Below are 25,918 nucleotides of genomic sequence, written 5' to 3'. Positions count from 1 at the left end.
GGGTCAGACTTTAAACCACAATAAACAATGAGATTGAGCCAAGACTGCAACTCTCCTTACTTAGCATATGCTGTTGTACCTAAGCATTGTAGCACACATGGTATGAGATTCCTGCCTTGTTTTGCCCTAACAGGGTAAATTAAGGACAAAGTTTCACATTTGCCTCACAGGTTTTTTTTGTATTGTTGGTTAAATTATCCCCATGGGGCTTGATTTTTCCACTGGCCCAAATTTGTGCATGAAAAACAAATACATGATTTTATTTGCCCAAATGGATGTGCCCATAAACAGTCATATTTTAAAGTCCTGGCATAAGAAAAGATTCCTGAACTTATCTCCATAGTTGCATTAAATTGTCAAATTATTGAAACAAGGAAATAATAATGAATTTGCAATGTGAGAAAAGTGCTCTGGCCTTGATCCAGATGATGCAGAAGATTGTATAATAAGATGTGATATATAATAATGTGTGTGACAAGAACCATCTTGAAATACGTGAAGCTTTGCAACGTTACTGAACTACTTGCATCTTGGAGGTGCTTTTTTGGTCTTGATATTTTTTTCCTTTCCTCTTTTTATTTTTTTTGTCTGTTTTTAATGTGAATGGATTTTAATTGGAAAGAGTGGCTGTTGCTTTGTACTGGTAAAATCTGCTGCACAGGTTTGCAACAGTTTGCGGGAGCTGCTGCGCCTACCTTTGTGTAAATGTAACTTCAGTCTCCAGCATGATCCCGTTTGGTGGGGTCCTACTCGTGTCAACAAGCCCTAAGCTGTGTAGCAAGATTGGGTGGTACACTTGGTTTAACATGGTAAAGAATTTATAGCAAAAAATGCTCTACACACATGAAATGGACAATATACAATATGACTTAACGCATGTTAAAAAAATACTCCATCAACAGCTGGTAATGGTTTACTGTGGAGGAGAAGGAAAAAATAATTTTTTTGTTGCTGTTGTTGAGAAAACAAAAGCATTGGCACAGTCAAAAAAATCACTTTTGTTGAGATCTTGCATGCTAAATTTTAACCAGAGGGACTATTTTTTTTTCCTGGCTACACTGCACCCTCCTTTGAACTTCAGTCTAACAAATAACCTAAAAGGCTATTCAGTGTGGTTGTGCTTGTATGAGGGGTTCTGCCACCATACAAGAAGAAATATCATCTTTTCTTTTATAGTGGCCACTGTATTTTTTTTTTCAGGAGCAGAAAAGAAGAGGAATTCTTGTGTATGTTAGGCATAGCACTGTTTCAAAGTTACATAGTAATAGAAGAAATGGCACTGTGTGAACACTTCACTGTCTAAGAATTCCAGCTGGAATAACTGTACAGAACCAATGACCTTTGTTTTGTATGGGTCCCTCCTGATGTCCATAGGGTTTTATCTGTAGTCTGTTGGAGTCAAAGCCATAAATTAAATTTGTTTGGGTTTAAAAGGTTCTCCTCTTACAGGAGGGATAAGGCTCTGTAAGGATCTCTCTGAATATATCAAGACTGACAAAGTATCATTTCATCAGCTGAAAATAGAGAGGATTTCTACAAGGAGCATAGAGCCTTAGCTGGTGCAAGCTGCCTTGCCTGTATCTCCAGCTGGACTTGGATCAGGATCCATGGCAGTGGCAGTCCTGTTTGGTGTAGTTGGCTAGCTGGACTGTTTTCATCATCTTTCTCTCTGACTTTAAGCTGTTTCAAATATTATCTAAACTTCTTTCTTCCTCTGCAGACAGAAAGTGCACTGTTCTCACTCCCTGGGGTAGCTGTATTTGCCTGGAGCAAGGAAGGTCAGTGCATGTCCCAGAGGGGTGGTTCCCTCTCCTGCTGGATAGCATTCCAGCTTAATAGCCTCTGCCAAGGTAAAATTGGGAGTGTAGGACTGCAAAAGGAGGCAATAGTCTTCAGGTTGTGACCAGAGCAAAAGAAGGATGACTGGATGGAGTCAGCTGAGCTGAGAAAAGGAAACAGAAAGCACCCAAGTCCCACGATGTGTGTTATCTGAACTATCTGAACATAGAGCAAACCACTTGGGGTTTGAACACCCTGTTCTGTGGAAACTTGGAAAGTTGGGATATCTGACCAAATCTTATTCGCATGAGTTTTGGGGAGCTTTGTTTCCTCCTAAGATTTTGGTTTCAAACCAAGTGAGCCCTGGCTGCAGCATGCATTGGTCGGATGGATGCCTTGCTTGGAACAGGTTTTCTTTCTTTGCTGCAGTTGTCTCTACTCACGGTTTTGTCCTACAGAAATCAGTCCAATTGCCTGATCCAAAGGAGCCATCAAGCCTCAAACCCTGAAAAGACTACTCCAAACCCCACATTGTTTGGGGTATATTCTCTTCTGGAAACAGGAAAGAACATTTTAGGTCTTCTCAGACATGCATAAGGATTTAATAAAAACCCCAACCCTTGATTAGTGCTGCTTGCCTGGTAGAGTTTCCTAGATGCTGTGTGTGACTGAGTCCCCTCTGTCCATGAGGTGAGTGTGCTTTGAGGCTGGACACTGCCCTGGCCCACTCCCAGGTTGTCAGCCTGGGGACCTGAGATGTGGGGTGGGTGCTTGGGATGCACCTCTCAGGGGGTAGTGGGATGCTTGAAAGCACAAAATTTCTTACCTGGCTATTCTACCACCCAACTAAGCTGAAGCCTGGTTTACCTGTGCAGCAAGAGGTAGAACCTGAGCATCTTTTCCATGAAACAGGCGCCTGTTTATCCTTGTTGGTGCAAGTGCCTGATGTGTTCCTGGTCTTTGATATCTTCAGTGCGTGTTGGTTTGTGCTATGTGGATTTAGCTTTTTAAATGCAAAACTTAATTTTAGGCTGCTTTTTTCTCAGAGCTTTTGGGAAATATTTTTCCTAGCAAGAAAACAGGGCCAGCTCTTAGAATATAACATCGTAATTGCTGAGGCTGTACTGCATTTTCTGAACAAAAATAAGGGGTAGTTGCTTTGCTTTGCTAAAACCCCTCATTTGCTGTTTCCCAGTGCTTCTCCTTCAGACTGGAGGCCTTTTAGTTGCTGGTGTTCCTTCCCAGATGCTGATTGCTGCAGTGCTGTGTGTGCGATGTACACTTGATACATCATCTAAGCACTGGAAAGCATTCATTCCCTTTGTGCACTCTCTCAGGCCTGATGTAAAACAGGCAGAAGTGCAGCAATTCCTGCCATAATGTAACATGATTCCAGGAATTAGAAATTTCCAACTCGGAATGTACCAGGAAGCAGCAGCACGCCTGTGCTGGCGGGGGTGGGCTGGCAGTGGGCTCCTCATCCTCTCCTTTTAGTGCATAGTGTGTGTGTATGGCTGCAAGAACAGAGGGTACACAGGGTAGGAATAGACGTAAATATAAATGTATCTGGTTTTTTGCTGTAGACTCTAAAACTTCTTCCAAGAATTTGGTCTAAAAACGCCAAGTGTTAGCTAGAAAGTGGTTCTGAGTGCCTCAGTTGAAAGACTGGATCCTGCTGACATGGGAATCAATTTAAGTCTTGCCTTTGGCTTTTATGGCTCCGGGACTGCATCTGAAAAATGCCGTAAAGTGATCTGAAAAAAGTTATGAAGTTGCAGAAATACACAGATGAATCTGAAAAGCACGAAAGGAGGCTTTTTAGAATATATTATCATTCATGGGGAGGTTTTTTGTAACGTTAAAGCACTTGAGTGTTACTGGGAGTTTTACAAAGCTTGGAAACAAAAGATTAAATTCTAAAGGAGTATCTTTAGTTTTTTTTTTTTTAATCTGGAAGCCCACTAAATGAAGTAAACATCCAGTATACCCAAATTCAAATAACAACAACTTAAAAAGAGGCAAGAAATCCTTAATAAAACATGTCTAAAATTAATTATGACTAGAAAATAAGTTTTTTCCACTTGCAAACAATTGACAGGGTTTAGGAATCAAGTCTGGGGTCAAAGGGTCTTGATGGCCAAGTCAAAGGGCACCCAGAGATGTATATTAATGCATGTCAGCTTCTAGATCCTAGAGTCAAGCAGTAGTTCATAAAAGAAACAAGGCATCTTAAGAAGTAGTGTTATTAGCAAACATCAGGTCAAAGTTTATCTTTGGGTCAGTGTGTACGGGAGGGTCATCCATTCATGCTCCTAACACAGGCGTTATCCTTAAAGCTGCCTTGGTGCAAGGTGTAAAGGGGAAATAGAAATGTGAAGTTTTAACTGTGAAAAAGTGGCAATTTATCAGAGCAGTTTGCAAGATTAAGACTTAAATTGAGCGTCCTTAATGGAGCAAAGGAAAATAGGAATTTTATTTCAGTTACTCTTGGTAGTGTTTTTTGTTTAATTCTTTTTGAAATCCAAAGCTAAAACTTACTTTTGTATGGACATGCAGGACTCTCAGCAATGTCTTTGCACTCTTGCCTGAGTCAGAGTTGATGCTATAGGGGACAGACATGTCTTTCTTTTGAAAGGACCAGTATAGCCAATGTCAAACCCTTTGATGTGGAGGTATTGTAAATCTTTCCACGTGATTCTTCCTGGAAGCCATGGATTTCCTAAGAAGCGTGTTGACCAGTTCATCCCATTTACAACGCTACTTCTGCAGCTCTGCTTTCTCCTCTTCCCACCGCCTTGGGTGTGGGAACCCTGGCGCCCAGGGCAGCCGTGGCCGGGGGCGCTCCGCGACTCAGACCTGGAGGAATGCTCCTGCTGTGTCGGAGCACACAAAGGCTGCCTACTTGCTTTGACAAGCCCATGCTGCAGAAAATCCTTGCAATCTTTTGTGCTTCGTGATGTTGACTTATTTTAGTTCCACGCTAAGATGCTCCCCATTGAAACAAGCCAAAAAAAAAGAAAAAATGGAATACGGTGCTCTTAAAAACTGTTATTCTGATGCCTTTAGGAGGCACTTTGCCTGACTTTCTAAAGAGATGTGTTTCAACGGTGCAACTTTGGTTATGCTTTGGAGGGGAAGAGAAAGGGCATAGTTGTAGGAATAATAAATATGACTGTTCACTAAAGCCCATTATGTTTGCATTGAATGGCGATTAAAATATAATGTGCAATGATAACTGAGTATTTCTGGGAACCAGTGTGACAAGAGGTGACAGAAAAGAGATTATCTGTTGGACTTTTACTTGTATAGTGTGAATATTGTAGACCTGAATTGTGTGTTTAGTGCATACGTTGGGCTCCAGAGACGTCAGCATAATGGAAAGCCTTGGCATGCTTGGGAAAACAGTCGTGTTCGCTGCTCTTCACTGCAGTTATAACAGAAGAGTTCCAGTCTCTTATTAAGTCTTTCAGTAAATATTTCTGAATTTTGTGTTGGTAAAATATATAGGGAAAGTCTTAAGAAAAACCCTTGAGCTGTAACAGTCAAACTTTGATGTTTTTTAGACAGAATGCTTTTCCTGTTGGACCCTGACAGTTGGACAAAACTGACTTTTTTTGGGAGCACCTCATATTTGCTAGGAGAAGTTTCCTGACTCCAGATGGAATTCCTGGTTGGGAGTAGGGGAGAAAGTGCCTGTCCTGTCTGCTGTGAGCAGAGCATATCCCTGCGTTGGGGAAGGAATGTGTTTCCATGGCACTGAGGTAAAAGCTGTAAGGAAAACTCTCTAGGTCCTCCGAGTTCCTCCACTTCATCTGTGTAACTACCCTCTGCTGGGTATTTGGAGTGTGGGAGAGTCAAACTCAAATGTTTGGGGCTTATTTAGGGTGTGTGTTGGGTTTTTATTTTTCTGGGGTTTGATCTGTCTTCTTTCAAGCACTCACTGGACCTTTTGAAGAGTGGAAATGGAGAAGGAGTTACTGGTCTGACAGATTCCAGTTGGTCTCTACTCTAGAGCATCCTGAGTGAGTGCCATGACCACATGCCTCTTCCTCTAGACAACAAATGATTCCTTCTCTTTCCATGTTTCACAAAAGCCTTTAACTAGATTTTGGTTTTTTTTCCTGCTAGCACAGAATTGGGAAAGCGGGGGAGAAAGCTTGGAAGGAGAAATGTGAAATGAGAAGGGCAAATATTCCCATTCTCACCAAGTTGCAACAATGGTCTGAAAGCATGAAATGACATCAACTGGAAACATACCCAAATGGCAGAGCAGCCGAACCTTTGCTGGTATAATCTGTCATGGCTCCACCAAAGTTAATTTGAAAGTCTGCCTGTTCCTAAATAGGTGCAAAGGTCTTCTCGTGAATTGCGTGTTACCATAGGAAATCACATTAAAGGGAACGGCATTTTGGGAGTCTGTAAGTCATCACTTTTAATGGTAGCTGCATTGAGTTTGATATAAGCGCTCAGGAAATTTGTGGGGTTGAATTTAACTTTGTGAGAATATCTGTACTTCTAAACTGAGAGTTCAAACTCTGTAAAATACTTTGTGCTAGAGCCTGGTACTGACATAGTTTTGCTAAAAAAAATGAGCTGCCTCGTGGGAACAGGCTCCTGAAACCATGTTGTACGTGCGGTGCACAATTCAGAAAGCCAAAAAGTTTGTTCAGTATGTTGGTGGACTCGAAGGCTAAGGAGGACTGTGGGAATCTTGGTTCCTTCAGTGGCTCAGCAGGGTCAAATTTACTTCTAATTCTTTCTCCCTAATTCTGATTGCAAAAATTAACCAAATAAGAACTTGAATTTATCAGACAGAATTAGGAGTTTATCATGTTCCTAAAGAAGCTTATGGCAACATTAGTTGACTACAAGATGGTGCCCACTAAAATAATAAACAATTACTTTAAAAGAGGAAAACAACTGAATGCCAATTAAGACAAGCATCAGAATGACAATGTTCCATTTTTCCACTGTACAGAGAATGATTTGTGGCCAAGGGATTACTTTTGAAATTGTTTTGAATTCTGCCCTTTAATTTATTAAATGAATCCTTCTTAGGAACTTGATTGCTAATTCACTTTAATTTAGAAAAGCCCCACTGTCTTTGGATGTAGGCAGAGCCCTCAGGGGTCTATAAAACTGTCAATAGGGCTGTTAATTTGGCTTTTCTTTTTTTCTTATGGCTTAAAGCTTAATTGTGAGAGCTGGGAAGATGCCATGGTTTTGGTTTGCAGGGACTCAAACAGTGTCTTATGGGTTTCAGATCCCATCAGAAGTCATAGGAACCCTCCTGCTGTTGCTGACATGCCAAGCTGGAAAAGCTGCAAAAATCTGGGGAGGACCTGGGGTTTGCTGAAAGTGAGTCCCACCTGATTTTCATGCTGGAATCGGAGATGGACAAGAACCAAGTCCCTCAGTCTAAATGTCCCTCAGCTTTGGGTGGGTCTGGATCCTGATCCGGATCTGAACTTTTTGTGCCTTAGGCTTGTCTCTAATTGAATCCATGCAAAACCAGACATTTCACATGACTTTGATGCAAAACCATAAATACGCCCATTTTTTATTCAAAACGAAGTCCAGGTTTGCTTAGAAAGATCACAAACCTCCTACTGAACCTTGATGGTCCAGGATTATAATGAAAATTGAAGTCTCCAATGCAACAACATTCCTGGAGGCAAAGATGCTTGATTTTTGTCTTTCTAGTTAAATGTGTTCTGAGGCAGGCAATGATGTCCCACTTGCTCCAAGTTGGACAGAAGATGGTCTAGACCCTTCCTTACACAGACCCTGGGTGTAATTAAGTTTCTTGGGTTAGATCCCGATCAAAAAAAGTCTTAGTGGCACTTCTAGTGATTTTATGTCTTATATAGAAGAGTATAGGAATAATTCCAAGTAGTATGGGATTAAAAATGCGAAACAAAGCATGGGAGCTTGGATGAGATGTTGTTTGGATTGAGACACTTTTTGCAAACTCTTTTCCTGAGCAGTCAAATTGGAAAAAAAAAACCTTTGGATGTTTGAATTTTGCAAAGCAATTTTCGAGTTGAAGGAGACTTTCAAAAAAGTGCAAGGATTTTGGTAATACAAATTCTGGTACCTGAGCAGAACAGCATGACTGTTATTTAATTTTAATGACAGATGCAGGCTCTTCTTTGAAGATCCCAATCTGACCATTCACAGTGAAGCTATCCACTGCACATTGGTTAATCCATTTATATGTGATCATATATGTTAGAATTAAGTGAGTGTTCATCAGAACACAGCCTGGGTCAAAGTTGTTTGTAAAATGTTGTATGGCAGCTGCCCTTAGTCTGTGATTTGGAAAGTCTGACTGGAGTGTCTGAATAGGTAATTGTCACTGAAAACATCAGAAATGTTTCCAGGCCATCTGTCACTCAGCCACTTGTTGTTATTTGTATTGCTATGGTAAACAGGAGCCCTGCTCACGGACTGCCACTGTGCTGGGAGCTGCATCAACACAGATCTTGGGACTTCTCTGTGAAAGGGACCTAATGATGTAAGCACATGAAGGTGCACAGACTTTTAAGCAGAGATGGAGGCTCTTGAGCTCTATGATGAGCAGTGGTCTCCGCTCACTGGTACTCAAACTGCAGCAGATGTTGCCAAGCTGTCACAGCAGTGAAGCTCCTCTAGAATTCCTGTCTCATTTGGTGTCTATTGAGACAACAAATGTTCTAGGCTTCTGCTGTGAGCCCAACGGCACAACATTTGTGTGCTACCAGGGACAGAGGTATTGGAGTTACTGATTACTTGGCCAACAGTAGATGAAGGCAAAAAGTCCACTACCCTCTCAAAGTAGCCCTCTCGCATTTGTTTCTGTGGTTTGTGATCCCCTTGGGCAGTATTAAACCTGGGACCCTGGATCTCCCTGTCCTGCTTGTCTAACAATAAAAAGGAAGCCGCTTAGAAAAGCTGCCAAGAGCTGGTTTCTCTGTTGATCTCGGTTTTCCTTTGCGGACACAGGAGGCTGGCTGGCAGTGTGCAGCTTTTATTCTTTTCTGTCTCTCTGCTATTGTGCAGAGTTCACTCTGGCAGGCTCCCCCTGGACGCATCTGGGGCATCTGTCAGGCCCCTCTGTCGGGCTCTGTCCGGCTGGGTTGCAGGCCAAATTTTGACTTCCTAATCTGTATTAACCACTTTGATGTGGCTCTCAGCAGGATTTGACCTAAAGCAGACAGAGAATTGCATCTCACAATCCATAGGGTATGAATTGAAGAAAAAAATTAGCATTTTAAAAATTTGCTGTCAAATAAAAAGAAAGAGCATGATTTTTGCTGAAATTCAGTTGGGTTTGAATGCTTGTCTTTTCTAAACTTCCTAGAAAAGCCCAGCAAAATATGTTCTGCCTGTTTGCATAGGCAAGGAGGGCGAGCTCTGTGTTAGTGGTTGCTGTTCTTCCAGTACTGATCATGGAGGTTTTTCTCTTTCAGACTGGATTTACAAGATGAGATGCTCAAGCTCTCATTTTAGGACCTGTTATGTTTTCATACAGTGGCAGGAAAATGCCAAGCACTCTGGAGAGTCTGCTTTGGAGAAGCCCTCTTGCTTTTGAATATTCTAGAATATTATGATGTTTTCAGGAGAAATTAGAAACAAGGAGAACTACTTTTATTCCCACCCAAGAAAGCTCTCTTGTTGCATGTTTTGTGATGGAGCTATTAGGACTCTCACTTGAGATGTTCCTGGGTACCCAGCACTGCATGTATGAATCTTTTCAGGCTGTGGTGCTCTAAGTTGTGTACAAGTTGATGAATAAAAGAACTCTGTTGTGTGGTGCCAGAGCACTGGAAGGAAAGATGAAACAGGAGCCAGGATTTTTATAGCTGATATAAAGCTTCTCCCAGATCTTCTCCTGCTTCCCCCTGAAATGTTGAGGACCGCTGGGGAAACAGAGTGAACCTTTAAATAGATGCTATCAATTAACCCTACAGCCGAACAATTAAAGATAGCTGATCTTACAGAGATGAAAGATTGTAGCTAAGAAACTAGGCATGTTAACTTTTCTGGATTCATCTGTTTGCATTTTGGCATTTTTTCCCCCTAATTTTAAATATTGCAAATCTGATTTGGGACACTTTCACTGTTATCTTTGAGAATTTGCCCTATTTCTGGAGGGTGAAACCATCAGTTTTAATGAAACAATTGATTTTCAGTGTGTGGGAGATCATCTAAAAATGAGCTGCTCTTCATGCTCCAAAAAAATCCACAGGCAGTTTCAGTGGGTTCCCTGCCTGGGTAAAAGGAACTAAATTTAAAACCTAGTGTCTTCTGAGTGTGGACATTCCTGATGCCTGAGAGTGGTTGAGGGCTACATCTGAGTCTAGAGGCTGAATCCAAAGACCACTGACACAATGTGATTTGCATTTAATACCAGGAATGTAGAACTAGATTCTTCAGAGTCTCTTTCTTTGGAAATGGCAAGGAGTAAATGAGTTATAGTATGTGTGGCTTTGTACCTTACATATCACTTAAATATTCTCTGTTTAGACAATCACTTCACTTTAAGTCATTGCGATTCTGGATGCTTATGTTGTAGGGACACTGTGGGAAGAGGAAAAAAGGAAATGAGTGAAAATATGTTTTGTAATGTTAGTGTCCAAGCAAAGCCTACAGGACTCATCAACAGGCATTCTGCCACTTCTGCTGTATGCATATGGTGAATGGTTAAGAGAAGCCAGTGTGTTTATCTCACTAAATTTGGTGCAGAGTTACTTCTTCAGTTTTTGGGGCTGCTAGTAATTTAGAGAGACAGTTATAAATAGGTTAATATGTGTAAAGGTTTCAGAGCTGGTGATATTAAGTATGTGTATATTTAGTCCAATAATTTTTGACATCTCTACCATTAGGCATTTGCCAGTAACCATTGTTCCTGCAGGTTTTCAAGAACATTTATCAGCATCTGTCAACAAATAGTAAATGAGAGCAAATGTATGGGAATTACATATGTCTGTGGTGTAGAGACTGGATCCAGAGTGACTCCCAGCTGGCATGCTGGGACTTCCATGCTATAAAGGTGCTGGGGGGCTGGCTGCAGACCAGCACAGCCCATAATTCCCTTTCATTAACTGCTCTGAGGTCAGCTGGTGCAGGGCTTTTTTCTGTTTTTCCTATTGGACTGAAAAATTGTGAGTTTTCTTTGGAAATTAAGCTTCCTGTGTTTCTTTGGAGCAGATAGCAATCTGTGTACCTTGCTTCGTTATTAGCAAGCCAGGGTCCATGTCCTCAGAGCACTGTGTGTGCACTTTATTTTCTCATGTTTGTTTAGTGTCTGTATTTTGGCAGTGCTATGGTCAGGTGACATCTGTGAGCTCCAATAGCTTTTGTGATGTTGGTAGGAGACAGTTCCCAGGAAGTGTAATTAAAGGATGATGCCAGGAGCTCATGGGTGTGCAAACCTCACAGGGTGAGGAACAAGGGAGCATCTGCAGGTGACCAGCTCTTGGATGGACTCAAGGTAATTACTGTAACAGCATCACAGGCAATTTAATGAATGAAACAGCATTGTGTGCTTCAGGGAATCTTGAGCACAGAGTCCTGCACCCCCCCATGCTGGCACCCAAGGCAAGGACTGGAATGAGAAACCCCACAGGAAGTAACACAAAGAGGTACTGAGCACCCTGTTGCTATCCCGTTGTAGGGTCCTTTTATCCCAAACACTGGAACAACCATAAAGACAGGAGCTGTCTTTGGCCAGTGGGACTGGAGGGCTCAATACTCAGTAGGACCAGGTTTCATGACAGAAGATGATGGATTTTGAGGTCAGCACCCCAATTCTTATGTAGTTGTGATGGAAGTGACCTAGAGTTACTTACAGCTTTTGCTGGAAAAGAAGTATTTGGCAGGAGTAAGTAGTGTCTTGGAAAATCAATCAAAGAAAAAATATTTGGTGAAAAATATAAGCTATTTTAATTGACTGAAATCTGAAAAGCAGAGGGGAAAAAAAATGAATACTTTTAGTTTTCTCTTACAAAAGTCTCCTGCAAGGTTAAGTGATTTCTAGAGGAAACTGTGTGTATTCAATGACAAAATGAAATATTCTGTTCAGGAAAAAAAAAAGTCTTGGAAATATTTTGGCCATTCCAAGTCCTGAAAGTGATAAATAGAGATGGTCATATAACTCAGTGTACCTCTGGAGTGGGTTAAAGGGGCTTGAGGGGTGGTTCAGCTGCAGCTGTGGGTTTAAGAAGAGATGATAAACTTGATTTCCCACTGAGACTTTGAGGAGTGTAATCATGACATGGAGATGAAGCTATCTACAACAGCTTGCTCTGCCAGTGTTTGGAATCAAGAATGTTATTAATTCAGGTGCTAGAACTAATTGAGACAAATAGGAAGTTTATTAAAACATTTTCCATTTTTTTTACTTTAGCCATCTGTACAGTTTCTGCTTTCTTCAAAAATATTTTAGCAATACTATAAGTGGAATCAGTGAAGAAATGCAGAGCTGTTGTTGAAAAATGCTCTTCCCCTCTTGGTATTTCCAGTAGTTTGATCAGCTCCTATAGGTTTAGGAGTTCTGTTTGCGTGGTGTTGTTGCAAAGGATTGTGGCAAATATAATTTATAGATTTTTTTTTTCTTCTGAAAAATCCACACTGCCTTACACAATTGAGAGATTGCTGACAACTCAATTATTTGCAGTGCTTTAACTCACTAATACAGTCTCATTATTTGTCCAGAGACTCCTTCATTTGCTTTATTTAATTTCTCAGCTGACAAATTCCATCTCCCAGGATACCCAATGTTTTCAGTCTTAATTCGTTACCAATCAGCTCTTCCATCAGCTGATATCAGCTTGAAGACATGATGCCAGTCCTTTCTTAGTATGTTCCAGGATTTCTGCAAGGGAGATCTAGCTTTCCTTCTAAGTCTCCCTGTCTTATATTAAAATACCACCTAAAATATCAAATTCCTAAAGTTTCCTGGGAGAAAACCTCATTTGGATTTGTGTATTTAGTTTCCTTCACCTTTTTTTAAATTTAGGATAAAAAGTTCTTTAATCCTCCGGAAGTTTTTCCTTGAAATGTCCTAGTATTTGTAAGTGAACAGACAAGATGTTGCAATACTTAAATACAGTACTCGTGTTCTCAGCGTTAACAGGGATGCTCCCTGTGGGAAGGGCTGGAAAAATCCCCAGACGTGGGCACTCGTGAGCTCCCGGTGAAAAACAAGGAGCTGTGCTTTTGCCTCCTGCCGCCGCTTTTTGCAGAGCTGCTCGGAGTGGCCGGGCTGCGCTCGGGGGACCGGCCCGGGGTGACTCCCAGCCCGGGGACAGCCCCCGAGTGTGCGCTCTGTGCCGCAGCGCTCTGCCGTGCCCGGGTTAGCGCAGTGCCGGCTCCCTCTCGCTGGGCTCTCCCTGGATCTGCTGGGAAAGGTGGGAGAGACTGAGCAAGGGTCAAAGCCTGCCTGGATCCAGCTTTGCTCGTATACCAGTAGAAACAGCAGACTAATCTTCTGAGGCCAGTGAGTGGAAACTCTACACAGTCAGCGAGGCAATTTTGGCTTTGTGGGGAAAAATGTAGCAATTTAATTTTTATTTAGTCATTAAACCTGAGCTAACACTTACGTGAATATTAGCTTTTGAAACGGCAGAGAAATCTCCCACAGGGTACACGACTTTTACCAAATCACTTTTTTTTTTTTTTTTTTGGATAATCCAGCTGTTCAGGTAAATCTGATTGAGGAGATTGGTCTTCCTTTTTGCCCTCCCTTGGGTGTGCTCCCTGGACTGTACACATGCATGTGTGTGTACTCCATGGACCACAGGATGCAAGTGCTAACTGCAGTTCCTTTATATTTAGTTTTCAATGTAAAATAATAATGTTAATAATAATAATTATAATAATGACAATGATAATAATAATAGTAATCCCCCAGTGCAAATTTACAGCGGTGAAAGTTGGTATCAGACCCATATGAAAAGCTGTTAAGTACTTTAGCATTACTTGTATCAACAAAGCAAATCTCTTTTTGGCAAAGAAGGTGGGGGAATAAGAAGAGATTTTTGTAGTTGTATTTGCAGTTTCCTTTTCCCTTCCTTTCACTCTAGAAATTCTTTATCCTTTCATGCACAGTTGAGAATTAGCCATTTATTCTTAGTGCTGGCGATGCAGTCTTTGATATTTAAAATGGAATGTGTTCCTTTTTGATGCTCTGTGGTTTTGAATGAAGTACATGCTAGCAGATTAATGGTGCAGAACAGTTAGACACTGGGCATTTTTTTCTCTTTCCATATTATTTCATCATTCAAAAAAAATTAAATACATTTTTAAAAAAGAAGAGCCTGTGAATTGTCTATTGTTTGTGCAGTGAAATTGTTTTCACAGTGTTGTCATTCTCTTCTAAGTTGAAATCACTGAATAGCTATGAGCTGTCACATTTTTTGTCACTTATAACTGCATCAAGCTGTGCTGACAAAATGTCCCTGCATAACTGTTAATATGCATTGTCATTTTAAGCATGAAACAGTTTAGCTAATGATTTATCTCTTATAATGCAGCACTTGGGGCAGCTGTATGATTTGTCTCTTTAGCAAGTCAAGTAATTTCTTTAACAAAATGTTAAGCACAGATGGGCCATAGGCTGTCAGTTAACCATTATTGTGCATGCATCTGCTTGCCTTCAATGCACTGTTTTATGTATTCAGCCACTTACTTAGGCACAGTCCTCTGAAAAGCGGAACCTACTCTGATTGGCAAATAAAATGTTCATTTGTCTCTTCTTCCTATTGTTTTGTTTTGGTAACACATGTCAGCAGCTCAATTACCCAGTTCATTAACAGCTCCCAGTGGACATGATGGCCAACCCATGATAAGGAGGGCGATTGTGGCACATATGGTCAATAATAGCCTGTCTCTTGGTAATTGTAAATAAAAGTCACTGTTGGCCATTTCCTTTTACTGCAGCTACTGTTTTCCTTTTCACTTTGCCATACAAAGCACACTTCTCTATGTGAATCAGCCCAAACGAAATAAAAATACCATCCATTTCTCTCAAGAAGATCACTTTTATCACTGCAGTGGTGGTTGTTTCCTTTCTGTGCTGACTTTCCAGCTTAGAGCTCACAGGATATGGGCTTGCTCTTTTCTAATTCCAGCAACGGATTGATTGTACTTATTAATGAGTTTACTTAAATAGCACCATATTTTCTCAACATTTCTCTCATTCTCTCACTGCAGATTTTTTTAAAGTGCCTGTGGAGTTTTAAAAAAGCCATTTACAATTTTTTTTTGTAAGTATGCCCTTTACAAATAGCAGTGGTTTTCAAAGGAGTAATTGAAGTGTGACTTAATCCTTGTTAGATGAGCGATATTCCTGTCTGGAACAGAGGCTTTCTCTTTGGTTTCATTTTTTCTTCTTTGATATATCATAGTCAAAATGCCAGTAGAACTGGTTAAAAGCAATTCTACTATTTGTGGGTATTTCACATGGTACTAAGTACTGTGCTGTTTTTAGCAAGGTTGAGAATTTCTTTATATATTTGCCCATCCTAAATTTTCACTTTTAATAGGAAAAGAGAAGCATGTAACAGCATTAGCATGTTTTATCATAACTTGTCTGAGAAATCTTTTGTGGCTGCTTGTTTCATTCTTTGTTTCTTGAAATTTGCTTTTGTTTTTCCTCTCAAAGAACAGGAGTCCAGTAGATAACAAGTTTTGGGCTGTGACTTAATAGGGTAAAACTTGGGGTGTCAAAACCCCCCTTCTGTCTTCTTATCCCATGGATGGTGAAGCACAGAAAACAAACACTGAATTGGGTAAAATTGCAGCCCTGAGTCTCAGTAACCTTGCCCAAAAGTGCTTTGGTGGGAGCACCAGAACCTAAAATTTAGGGGTGCTCTTCTGTTGCTTGAAGCATGCTTTATCTTAGATAAACACGGCATTCAGTTGTGGTGTCTAAAGAGCTCACAGGTGGCCGCGAGGTGACTTGGGACCCCTGAGCTCATCGCCTGCTGCCTGCCATATTCATAACTAATCTGTAGTCTCCTCCCTGGGCTGCAGGCACTCGGGGAGTTGTTGAGTGTCAGAGTTTATTTGTCCTGGTTTGATTAGCACAGACCTGGCAGGGCGTATTTTCTTTTTAATGGCTCCTTGCTGTGACAGTGAGGTTTTGGGAGGAGGAGGAGGAGAGGGGGAGCCTGGCATCATGTTTCTCCAGGCAAACACAGAAAAATGAAGGGCTGATGTGCTGTGAGGGAGAGAGGTGCTCTAGAGTCTTCATTATATTTTTTATGGATATAAGAGCCCACCCCTAAACAGAACTGCTGAGAGGGAAGGAGAGAGAGGGCTGTTACCACAAAATAAGGATGTTGTTCTATCTTCCTGTGGACTTTATTTTGAGGAAGAAAAGGATGCTTGGTGTGTTTCTATCCTGTTGACTGTTAAAAACCAGCTGCCGAAAGCCTACCCCAACACAAACAAGGATCCAGGCAGGAATGCCCTGCTCCTGGCCATTGCAGGGAGTCAGCACCAGAGGTGTGTTTGGGGAGCACCTTGGGTGCCTCTGACACCCCCATCCTGGGGCAGTTCTGCTGCTCTTCTTCCCTTTCCTCCTTAATTCCCCCGCAGTGTGATGGAGGGCTGTGTTTGAGCCCCCTACCTCTGATGGGAAGAGGCAGTGTTGGAGGGACGCCTCCAGGTGCAGAGGTTTGGGGAGGGGGAGCTGGATTAACCCCTGCTGAGCATCCCCTTCACCCGGGCTGCCCTCCCCAGCCCCCCAGCCCGCCGCCCCCGCCTCCACGGCAGCCGCCTTTGTGCCTCCTGCATCCTGCCAGGCAGGTGTCAGAGCCCTGAATGCGGGCAAAGGCCCCACTGATGGATACCACAGATGGAGCGTGGAAATCGGCCCAATAGGCCTCAGCCACAGGCCATTTCTTAGGACCCAACAAAAGCCTCCAAATAAGTCAACAAAAATCCCAAAGATCACAAAGAGAAAGTGTCATTTGTCATTTGCTGTGGGTTTGTGTGGGGGTGGCGGCCCCGCTGCACTCCCCTCGCCAGCACCCGAGCAAACACGAGGAGGTCACTCGCCTCGCCTCAGCCTGGATGGCTGCGAGAATCAGACGGGCGCCGGCAGCCACTGCTGCCCTGGTGAGCCCCAGGGCCGGCAGAATGAACACCTCAGTGAGCCCCACAGCCAGTAGAGCAAACACCCCGGTGAGCCCTAGAGCTGGGGCTACCCTGTGCACCCCAGGGCTGGCAGAATGAACACCCTGGTGAGCCCCACAGCCAACAGAATGTACACCCCAATGAGCCCCAGGGCTGGGGCTGCCCTGAGAGCCCCACAGCCTGCAGAATGAACACCCCAATGAGCCCCAGGGCCGCCAGAATGGACACCCCGGTGAGCCCTGGAGCTGGGGTGGCTCAAGGGGGAAGACCCTGTGAAATTAATCTTGCTTAAATAAAGAACTGAGAAGATGGATGTGGAGGGTAGCTAGCTAATAAAGAGCTACCACAAGCCTCCCTGGCCTTTGCTATTTTTAATTTTTTTCATTGTCCTTATTTTAGTGAGATCCATGGCTAGACAATTCATTCTGGCTGTTACACTAGGTGGAAGAGGCTGTGTAATACATTATTAAAAAATGTAACGGTGCGTGAAGAGCTGCCAGAGAAATTGTGCTTCCCAGGGTCACAGGATGATAACCTCTCCAAGATAACCTCTCTGCCTGCCTCTGTCAGGTGCACTGTGTTGCAGCCCTAATGCATGGGCTTTAAATGGTTGTCATGTTATTGTTATTTAATTATTCAAATGAAATGTCTTGCTGAGAGGAAGAACAGCCCACAGAATGACCTCTTGTGTGTCATTTTGTTGTTCGGTTTTTGCCCCGATGTGTCTATTTACAGTGTTTGGAAAAGGGATGATTGCAGAACTCCAGGTGACCAAATGCCTGTGACATTGGGCAGTGGGGTTTTGCATTTGTGGTGATAATCAGCATGCAGCACTTCCTTAGGCCACCAGATAGGTCACGAGCAGTTAAGGGACAAATAATTTCTCTTTAATTATGTAATTCCTTTTTTAATTATTCTTTGTGACTCAGCAACTAGTAGTGCTGTTGGCTGCCTCTACCATTTTGAGCTGTATAGTAAGAAGGGTTCCGGTGATCCCAAGGAGTCCAGCCAGGGAATCTCCCAGGGCACTGAGTCTCCTTCTTCTATTTATAACTCGAGGTGTTGGAAAATTAGGATCATTAGAACACATGTAAAGGTTAGTGATACGCATGTTTTTTGTCTGTGGAGGTGATGGATGTAGAAATAACCCAGCTAAAATCTCACCAGCTTTATCTGTGCTGAATAATATCTTTGTATATTATTGAAGTCAATAGTCCTGTTAGTGAGATACTGCTTAGAGAGAGGGCAATGTGCTGTGGCTATTTAACGTATATAAAATAAATTCTGCTTGTCTACAGGCTGAGATGTATCCAATTTTTTTGCTTAGCCAGTACTGATTGGCTTCTCAACTATACAAAAGTCTAATAATGGTATTTTAATAACAAAAAATAAGAATAAAAGCTTCCTTGAGGATAGTAATACTTTGTAAGAATACTTTGTAAGAAATAAAACCAGTACAGTTTGTAGTACAGACATGTAACTATCCTTAGAGATTACATTTGTCTGACTTTAACATCACAGGGAAAATAAGACAAAAGAAGCTGACGTTTTCAATAAAGCTGCACATAGCAGCCAGGCCTGGCAAAAGGTAATGCCAGTGAAAGCAGATAGGTATGAAAGTAATTTCATTTAATATACATTTTTCCCCTACTTTAATTTTATTACTTTCTCTTTAAATTCTTGCACTTGATTACGCATATTGTTCCGGACTCTTAGATACTATAGGTTTTTTTTTTAAACTGGTTTACCTTTGTTCCTTTCATATACTGCTTAGTAAAATATAAAGTGAAAATGAAATGAAATCAGGGTTTCAGTTCTGCATTCTCTTGCAGAAAGGAATAAGAGCATAGGGAAACATCCCAAGATTTTGCTAAGTCTTTATAAAATATTTTTAAAAAGTTAATGATATGTCTCCTGATACTTCCCACTCAATTGGTGAGGGACTTCATAAATTTAGCAGTAAATATCCCCTTTAAATTGCACAGTTTTAGCTGGCTTTTTATAGGCAGATATGTAGATGTTTGAAGAAGTTCTACACATACATATGGAGTCTGAAAGAGTAGTGAAAGAATTCCTGACATCTTGGGATTTGACTTCCTTTTCTTTTAAACTCATTGTACACAATAAAAGGCAGCTTTTGTCAGAGGAGTTGTCTCCAAAACGGACGTTTCTGAGCTCTGTTTCAGATCTCGCTACACCAGGTAAGGGCAGAGTGCAGTGGTAGCCAAAGTGACCCTGGTAGTGTGGCTGGTGTGCTCTCTTCCACCAGTCTAGCTGGGCAGTAAGTGCTGTACTGCTTAAGGTGGGTGATTTATATCTGAGAGTGACATCGGGGAACTATATTTAAAATGCCCTGTTTCTTTTTATTCTTGAATAAATGGAGCCGTCCATGGAGGGTTGTAACTTGGCAGTTGCTGAGGAAGGCAGGTGTCACTTGGGACCCCAGCTGAGAAGATTTGGGATTTGTCACTAATTCTGACAATGTTAATTATGTTAATTTTGGGATACTCTAGATTGCCTGTTTAATAAGGACTGAACTTGAACTGTTTAGGATAGGATGTTTGTGCTGATTCTCCTTTGTTCTAGAGAACAGTATTCTCAAAAATGAGAACCTCTTAGTCCAGTCTTACTTGCGACAAACCTTCACGGCAATTAAGAGACTCTGGGAGTTGATGTTTGTTCAGTATATCGATGTGGAAATCCATAGGAGATTCTCCTTATGTCTGTGTGTGCTGGGTCCAAGATATTGATGCTGTCTGGAAAATGAAGACACCTTTCACAAAAGAGCCACTGGTCTAGCAGTAATTGTTCTTTTTTTTTTTTTTTTGTGTGCAGAAATTAATAAACTTTTCAGCTGAATTATCCGAAAAAGCACTTTGTGTTTCTCATGCTCTAAGTAAACAGATTATTTACAGGTGTATTTATTAGCTCAAACAGCTTGAGTGAAATTGGAAGTGTAAGATAGCTAGAAATGAACATGGTGGGGGGTTTTAGCTGGAGCTTGAGAAACAGTTTGCTTCCAAACACATTACATTAAAAGGATTCTATTAAATCACTGTCTATATCAATAATTTCTTTGGCATTGTTGAAGTAGTAGCAGCAATGCTTGTATTTCCATTGAACAAGCAGTTTCAGCATCGCTGGGGAGTGTCTGCCCTCTTTAGGTGGTTTCCCCTGAAGACTCAGGCGAGAAGGAATGCTGGTTGCCTGGACAGCAGCTGATGCAAGTGAAGACTGGCTTTGAAAGTCTACTTTTTGGTTCATTATTGTTTGCTGGAGAAAGTGAATGTGGTTGGATAGTGGAAGAGGCTTTGCTGCCTACACAGTTATAGCTCTGGGTTCAGCTGTAGCTGGAGTTCACTTGATTGCCAGGGGAAACAAGCAGTGCTGCTGGGATCTGGCTGGCCCTGTCTGTGACCTCACTATCTCCATGCCTGTGAAGTCCAGAGTTTCCATATTGATTTCTCTATAAACTGCTGATTGCAAGAGTTGGTAGCCCCTTCCTGGGTCATGTTCATGCTGTATGTGATTTGTTTCTTGGTGAGTTTCCTCAAGCTCTGAATCAGGGTGTGTGAGGGGCCTTTGGTCCAAGACAGCCTCCATATGAAAGGATGTCATTGACTGATTCAGTATTTTGCTGTTCTTTCTCCTTAACTAAAGCTAATTTTTGCCTTTTTTTTTTCTTTTTTGAGCATCAGCACCTCAGTCTGATGAAGGCTCTGACATTGATTCTGAACCAGATTTGCCTTTAAAAAGAAAGCAGCGTCGCAGCAGGACAACCTTCACAGCAGAACAACTGGAAGAGCTGGAAAGAGCCTTTGAGCGGACACACTACCCTGACATTTACACTAGGGAAGAGCTTGCGCAAAGAGCCAAACTCACAGAGGCTCGTGTCCAGGTATGTATTTACAAGCTGCCTAATGAAAGGAGTTTCCTTTTCTGTTAGTGTTATATTCTTACATGATCCTGCTCCGGAGTAGAAGGAAAATGTGAAACAACATTGTTTACAGCTGTAGGGTTTTTATGTCTGTACCTGGACGTTGGTTTTTAACTGTTTAAGAGAAGCGCTTTAAAAAACTTTTGTGTCTTCCCCATTAATTTTTCCATACCTACCATGAGTATAATACTGAATCTTTGGAGAAGAAGAAGGTCTGATATCCCCATTTGTTTGTTTTATGCATTTGACAGCATTCTGCATGTAATCAGGTCAGCTGTTGTGCCAGTTTATGGTTATTAAACTGATTTCATCTGGTTTTGTCTGGGTTTTCCAGGCATTAACAAAGGAGAGAAAAACATTTTTTAAAGGACTGTGTGTCTACAGAGCCATGCAGGTGAGCAAGGTGGCTGATGCAGTATCTACAGTTCACTTTTAGGTTAGATTTTGAAGTTGACTTGGTATAAACTCTGTAATATCTCTTTTATCCCCACTCTCAGTTTAATTCAAAAGAAAAAAAGTGCTCAAATAACTTCTAAGCCTCCACAGCCTCATGTAGATATGGATTGTCTAAAATAAGCTAATGTACTGGAGCTGTAACATGAAGTGGATTTAAATTTTTTGAAAAAAACATGAACCTGGATTTTTAGATGTCTAAACCCAGGAAAACAGCAGCCAAATTATTCTGGAGTAAGCTGCACCCCAGAGTTCAATTTTCGTTTAGGACTTATTCTGTTTCATATCAAGGAAACACATCCTGTGAAAAGTTTAATACTGCAAGCAGAATCTTCTGCTGCTCTTTCACCATTTGACATTTACAAATTGTTGGGAAAAGTACACCCTGTTTAAATCAGTCGGAGTTGCAAGTGTTACTAAGCAAATGTGTGGTTGGGTGACAAGCAAAACGTTGAAGCTTGTGATCTAACAAAGGAAGAGAAATGAATGGTGACTTGTGGTCTAATCAAGGACACAGGTGAATTTGGTTTCTTTGGTGAAACGCTATTATGTTTTCACCTTCGAAACTCAGCCTGAGGCATTCAGACTGTGCAAACTGATATAAGCAATACAAATACCCCTCTGATTTTTTAAGACAATCATGGCTATTGCAGCATGGCTGTATTATTGAGCATCTGTCTTGAAAGGTCCAGACTTTTTGAGTTTTACCTGCTAAATGTTTTTGCAGAAGACTTCACACCACATTTCTTGTAAGTGTTTGTTATGACTGTGGGAGAAAATCAGATGTGTGGATGAATTTGTCTGGAAGGCAAACTCAGTGGTGCATGACTCTTTTCTTAACGTGTTTACTGAGTGAAATGCTTGCAAAACAGCTTCGTATATAGACTTAGGCCAGGTAAGACCAAATCAAGCTCTGGGAATCATTTGCACACAAACATAAAAAAGATAACTTGCCTCATAAGTGTTGTTAGCAAGACGAATGGGATCTAGGATATGATGTTTTGGTCTATGTTACCTTCAGTGGAAAAATATGATAAAATGAAAAAGACCTTGTTCATGTTTTTCTAAATCAATGACCCACAGCTAGAAGAAAAGCAGAACTCTCATTAACATAACAGCTGTCTTAATGTGGCTTTAACCCTGTGACTTTCTACATTCCTCATGGCTTCCTTGGTTCCCTTGAGACGCATCCTGTCTCACACCGCTCGTATGATCTACAGCCTCAAGAATTCCCCAGTACCTCTGACATGGATATTTTACCTAACCCAGCATGGAAGAGAGTTCCCAGTCAATCAATGATTAAAATACCAGAACAAAACCTTTCTGGATTAAAGATGAGCTGGGGTTGAAGTAACCAGCCTGTGGGCAGTTTCCTAGTGCACTCCATCTGTCTGGTGCCCTTGAAGGCTGGCAGAGTGATTTAGCAGTGGATTAAGGGATACAGGATTTGCCTTATCAGCATTCAGCACCTCTCTATAGCCCCTTAAAATAGCCACATATGATGGGCATGAAATAAAAGATGACCTGTAAAAAGAAAATAACCCTAAAAGACTTGAGGCTGAGAGGGCTGGATAGCCATACTGAAGTAGTATTCAAGCTTTCTTAGTCACACTTCTTTTTTTGGTAACAGTATGACAGAGATCAGAGATAGCAAATTTTATATGGATATATACACAAAGATCTCTTTGACTGTTTCCCAATAAAGCGTCATCTAAAAGAGCTGGCTCTTGCAGCCTGAATCCAACTAAGCCCAGAAATTTACTTATTTTTTTCCTTTGGAGGTGTAAGATACAATTTTGTAGAGTTGTTTATATTGTCTAGGTAGTTATTTAGTTGATTACAAGTGGATCAACCTTGCTATTCCCTCAGTCCCTCTGTGTAGCACTTGCATCTCATGTTTTGTTTTCTCTACCCTGCCACCCCCGTGCTTCCCCTTTCCCTTCTGTTCCCTGAGGCCGTCTATTACTCTTGTGAAAGGAAGAGTCTTAAACCACTCAACCATGTTTTTTCTCACTCTGCCACTGCTGAGGGGTAACCAAATGCATGTTTCTAACCTAGTTGCTTGGAGGTGGGGAAAAAAACTTCCCTCTGGTCTAGGATTAAGCTTAAATCATGTCAGCCCCTAAGGGGAATTTTTGAGAGCTACAAGCAACTGAAAACAGGCTTTACACTGTGAATGTTTTTTGTGCACCTAATCATGGGGACAGGAAAGGCTTTTGGGGAAAGAAGCGTTCCAACAAACTTCACGTTGTAAGAGTCACGAGATGTGTGACTATAATCGTTGCAAATATTTCAGCACTGTGTGTAATAAAGAATTAAAATGCTCCCTGAAATTCCTCCTGTAGTGCCTTTCCGCTCAAGGACTGTTGAGTCCTTCCCCCCACTGTTTGAACCTAGATGTGATGTGGAGCCAGGACAATCTCTTCTGCTGCCTCTTCCAAAGGCACTTGCTCTTCTCTGCACATTAGATGCAGAAGGAAGGGGAGAGTTATTTGGTCTTGTGCATTTGTCAGATAAAATTCAGAAAGATAAGCACTGTTCCAAAGGAGGACCCTTCATTTAAAAATAAAAAAATAGTAATACTCTGGGAACATGAAGTTAAAGATTTGCATATTTTGAGTAAAATTGCAACCTTGCAGTGCTTTACCCGTCCAGTTTAAAACCTCATTAAAACTATCATTATGTTGCAGTGCAGGCCCGTGAGGTCTGTGGCCTGTTTTTACTGACAGTCTGAAGGCAAATTTAAAATGTGAATTTATCTCCAGTGTAGATCAAAAGCTCTTTCTGAGCTTCAGGGCTGTGGAGTTTTGGTTTCTGTAACAAATGGTGCATAAGGAATGAAGTGGGTAGTATCTTTTCTGGCCACCTTTGATTCCCACATCAAGCTTGTTTTTAGACCTAGGTGGACTGGGCAAGCTTTGGCAGCAGCTTGGGGCCTGTTTCAGATTGGTGGTGGGGAATGTTTACGTCAATCTTTTGGCAAAGGATTTTTAAATAAGTTTCAGGTTTGTCCTGTGGCCAGCCAGGAGCCTGCCTTGGCCAATGGGGGCTGGCCATGCAGGCTAATCTTTTGGGGCTGTGTGTTGATGGCAGGCATCCCAAATTGCCAGAAATGTGGTGCATGAGACTTGTATATTGGATCATATTAAGGAGTGCCCCAGCTGTATGGATCCTTGGGGCAGGAGGCCCTGCTGTGAGAAACAGCTGGCACATGGCCTCCCTGTTTAACTCCAAAATGCAGTGGGAAAAATTTGGTTGGATTCTTTTTCGTCCATGAATAATGGTGAAAAAGTAGGGCAAGTCAGGAACAATTCTGAATTGTGACTGTTTCCCACCCTGAAGAGTTTCTTCTCAGCCAAATCCAAGTTTTCAATTGATTTCCTTGAAAAAAAAAAAATTATTAACAGAACATGTCTGAAAATTTAGGCAGATCTCTCCAGGCTACTAGCATGGAATTGAATGTTCCCATGTCAAACTTGTAATCAGATTGTAAGCTATTGTAAAAACCTTATTATGACCTCAACAAATAAGTCCCAAGAGCTCAGAAGTCTTCAGTAGCTAGAAGAAAAATTATTTTAAAAGTATATTTTAAGTGTTGTGCTTGCATATTATTTTCTTCATTTCACTGTGGTACAGGGAGGGAAAGAGTTCAGAGAGGAGTGAGGGGAAAGGTGAGAAAAGTTATAACTTTTGAGCTAGTAGTAAGGTTTAAAGGCTCTGAAGTCCAATTTCTCAGCTTTAATAGTCTTTTCTCAGTAGAAAACAGTGAAAAGCACTCCCTGAAAAATCACTGGGGAGGGGGAATCTGTGCCAAAAAAAGTCTTAACTTGCTCTCAGCCCCTCTGAAGTGGTTTGAGCCTGTAGACTGAACTGCCCAGTCCTATGGGAAGATGGGGCAAAGGAACGTAGGATGGATTCAAGAATACTTAAGACCTTTCAGCAGATCTTTACAGTTATTCCTGATGTGGTTTATGGAGAATTTCTGATGCATTTTCTTGAGACCGAACCTCTTGCATCATAAAAAGGCAAAAGAAAGAAAATGCTGTGTGCATCCTTGCAGTAGATAACCCTGTAATTGCAGGTCCCCCCTCCCCTGTAAAGGGGAAATTCTTATGGGGAAATTAACCAACTGCATTTGTATGCAGACCCAAGAGGACATTTTTAAATATAAAGGAAAAGAGGGATGTGATTTTGATTGTCTCTTTCTGGTCCGTGCTGCCTAAGGGCTCTAATTAGTGTCACTTTAACTTATAAATACACAGTTCAATTTGCTTATTACTCAATAATTTTCAGAACTATTCCGCTGCAGCTTTTTAGAAGTATCATTGTAAGACTGAGTCAAAGTCTTCTCAAAGAAACCTAGGAGATCTAAGTATGCTGGATCACACTGGGAGGTGGTTGGAAGTCCCTAATCACTTTGGCACAGTCTTCTGGCTTTTTAGTCTGTGTTGATTTTTTTGTTTTATTTTGTGTGTGGTGTGTTTGGTTTCGTTTTGACTTTCTTTGCCTTTGTTTTTTTTTGGTTTTGGGATTTTGTTTGGTATGTTTTTTGCTTTTATTTCCCCCCTCCCACCCCAGTATGTTTTCAAAGAACTCTGATTTCCAGCACATTGATAACCCATA

At 41.5% G+C, this 25,918-nt stretch overlaps 1 protein-coding gene across 4 annotated transcripts in view; it reads left to right on the top strand.

Annotated features, from left to right (window-relative positions):
- The window catches only part of PAX3 (paired box 3), a 74,772-nt gene that overhangs the window by 29,649 nt on the left and 19,205 nt on the right, over positions 1–25,918 (top strand). For 2 of the 4 annotated variants that reach the window (XM_048314974.1, XM_048314973.1), the window contains exon 5: positions 20,604–20,803. In XM_048314974.1, the coding sequence (XP_048170931.1) occupies positions 20,604–20,803 (200 nt within the window). Of the gene's footprint in view, positions 1–20,597; positions 20,804–25,918 lie in introns of all 4 variants that reach the window. The other 2 variants (XM_048314972.1, XM_048314971.1) reach the window with 1 other exon arrangement.

Source organism: Corvus hawaiiensis, chromosome 10 (assembly GCF_020740725.1).
Source record: "Corvus hawaiiensis isolate bCorHaw1 chromosome 10, bCorHaw1.pri.cur, whole genome shotgun sequence".
In the NCBI taxonomy this organism is placed as follows: Eukaryota; Metazoa; Chordata; class Aves; order Passeriformes; family Corvidae; genus Corvus; species Corvus hawaiiensis.
This window is presented reverse-complemented; position numbering and strand designations above follow the sequence as displayed.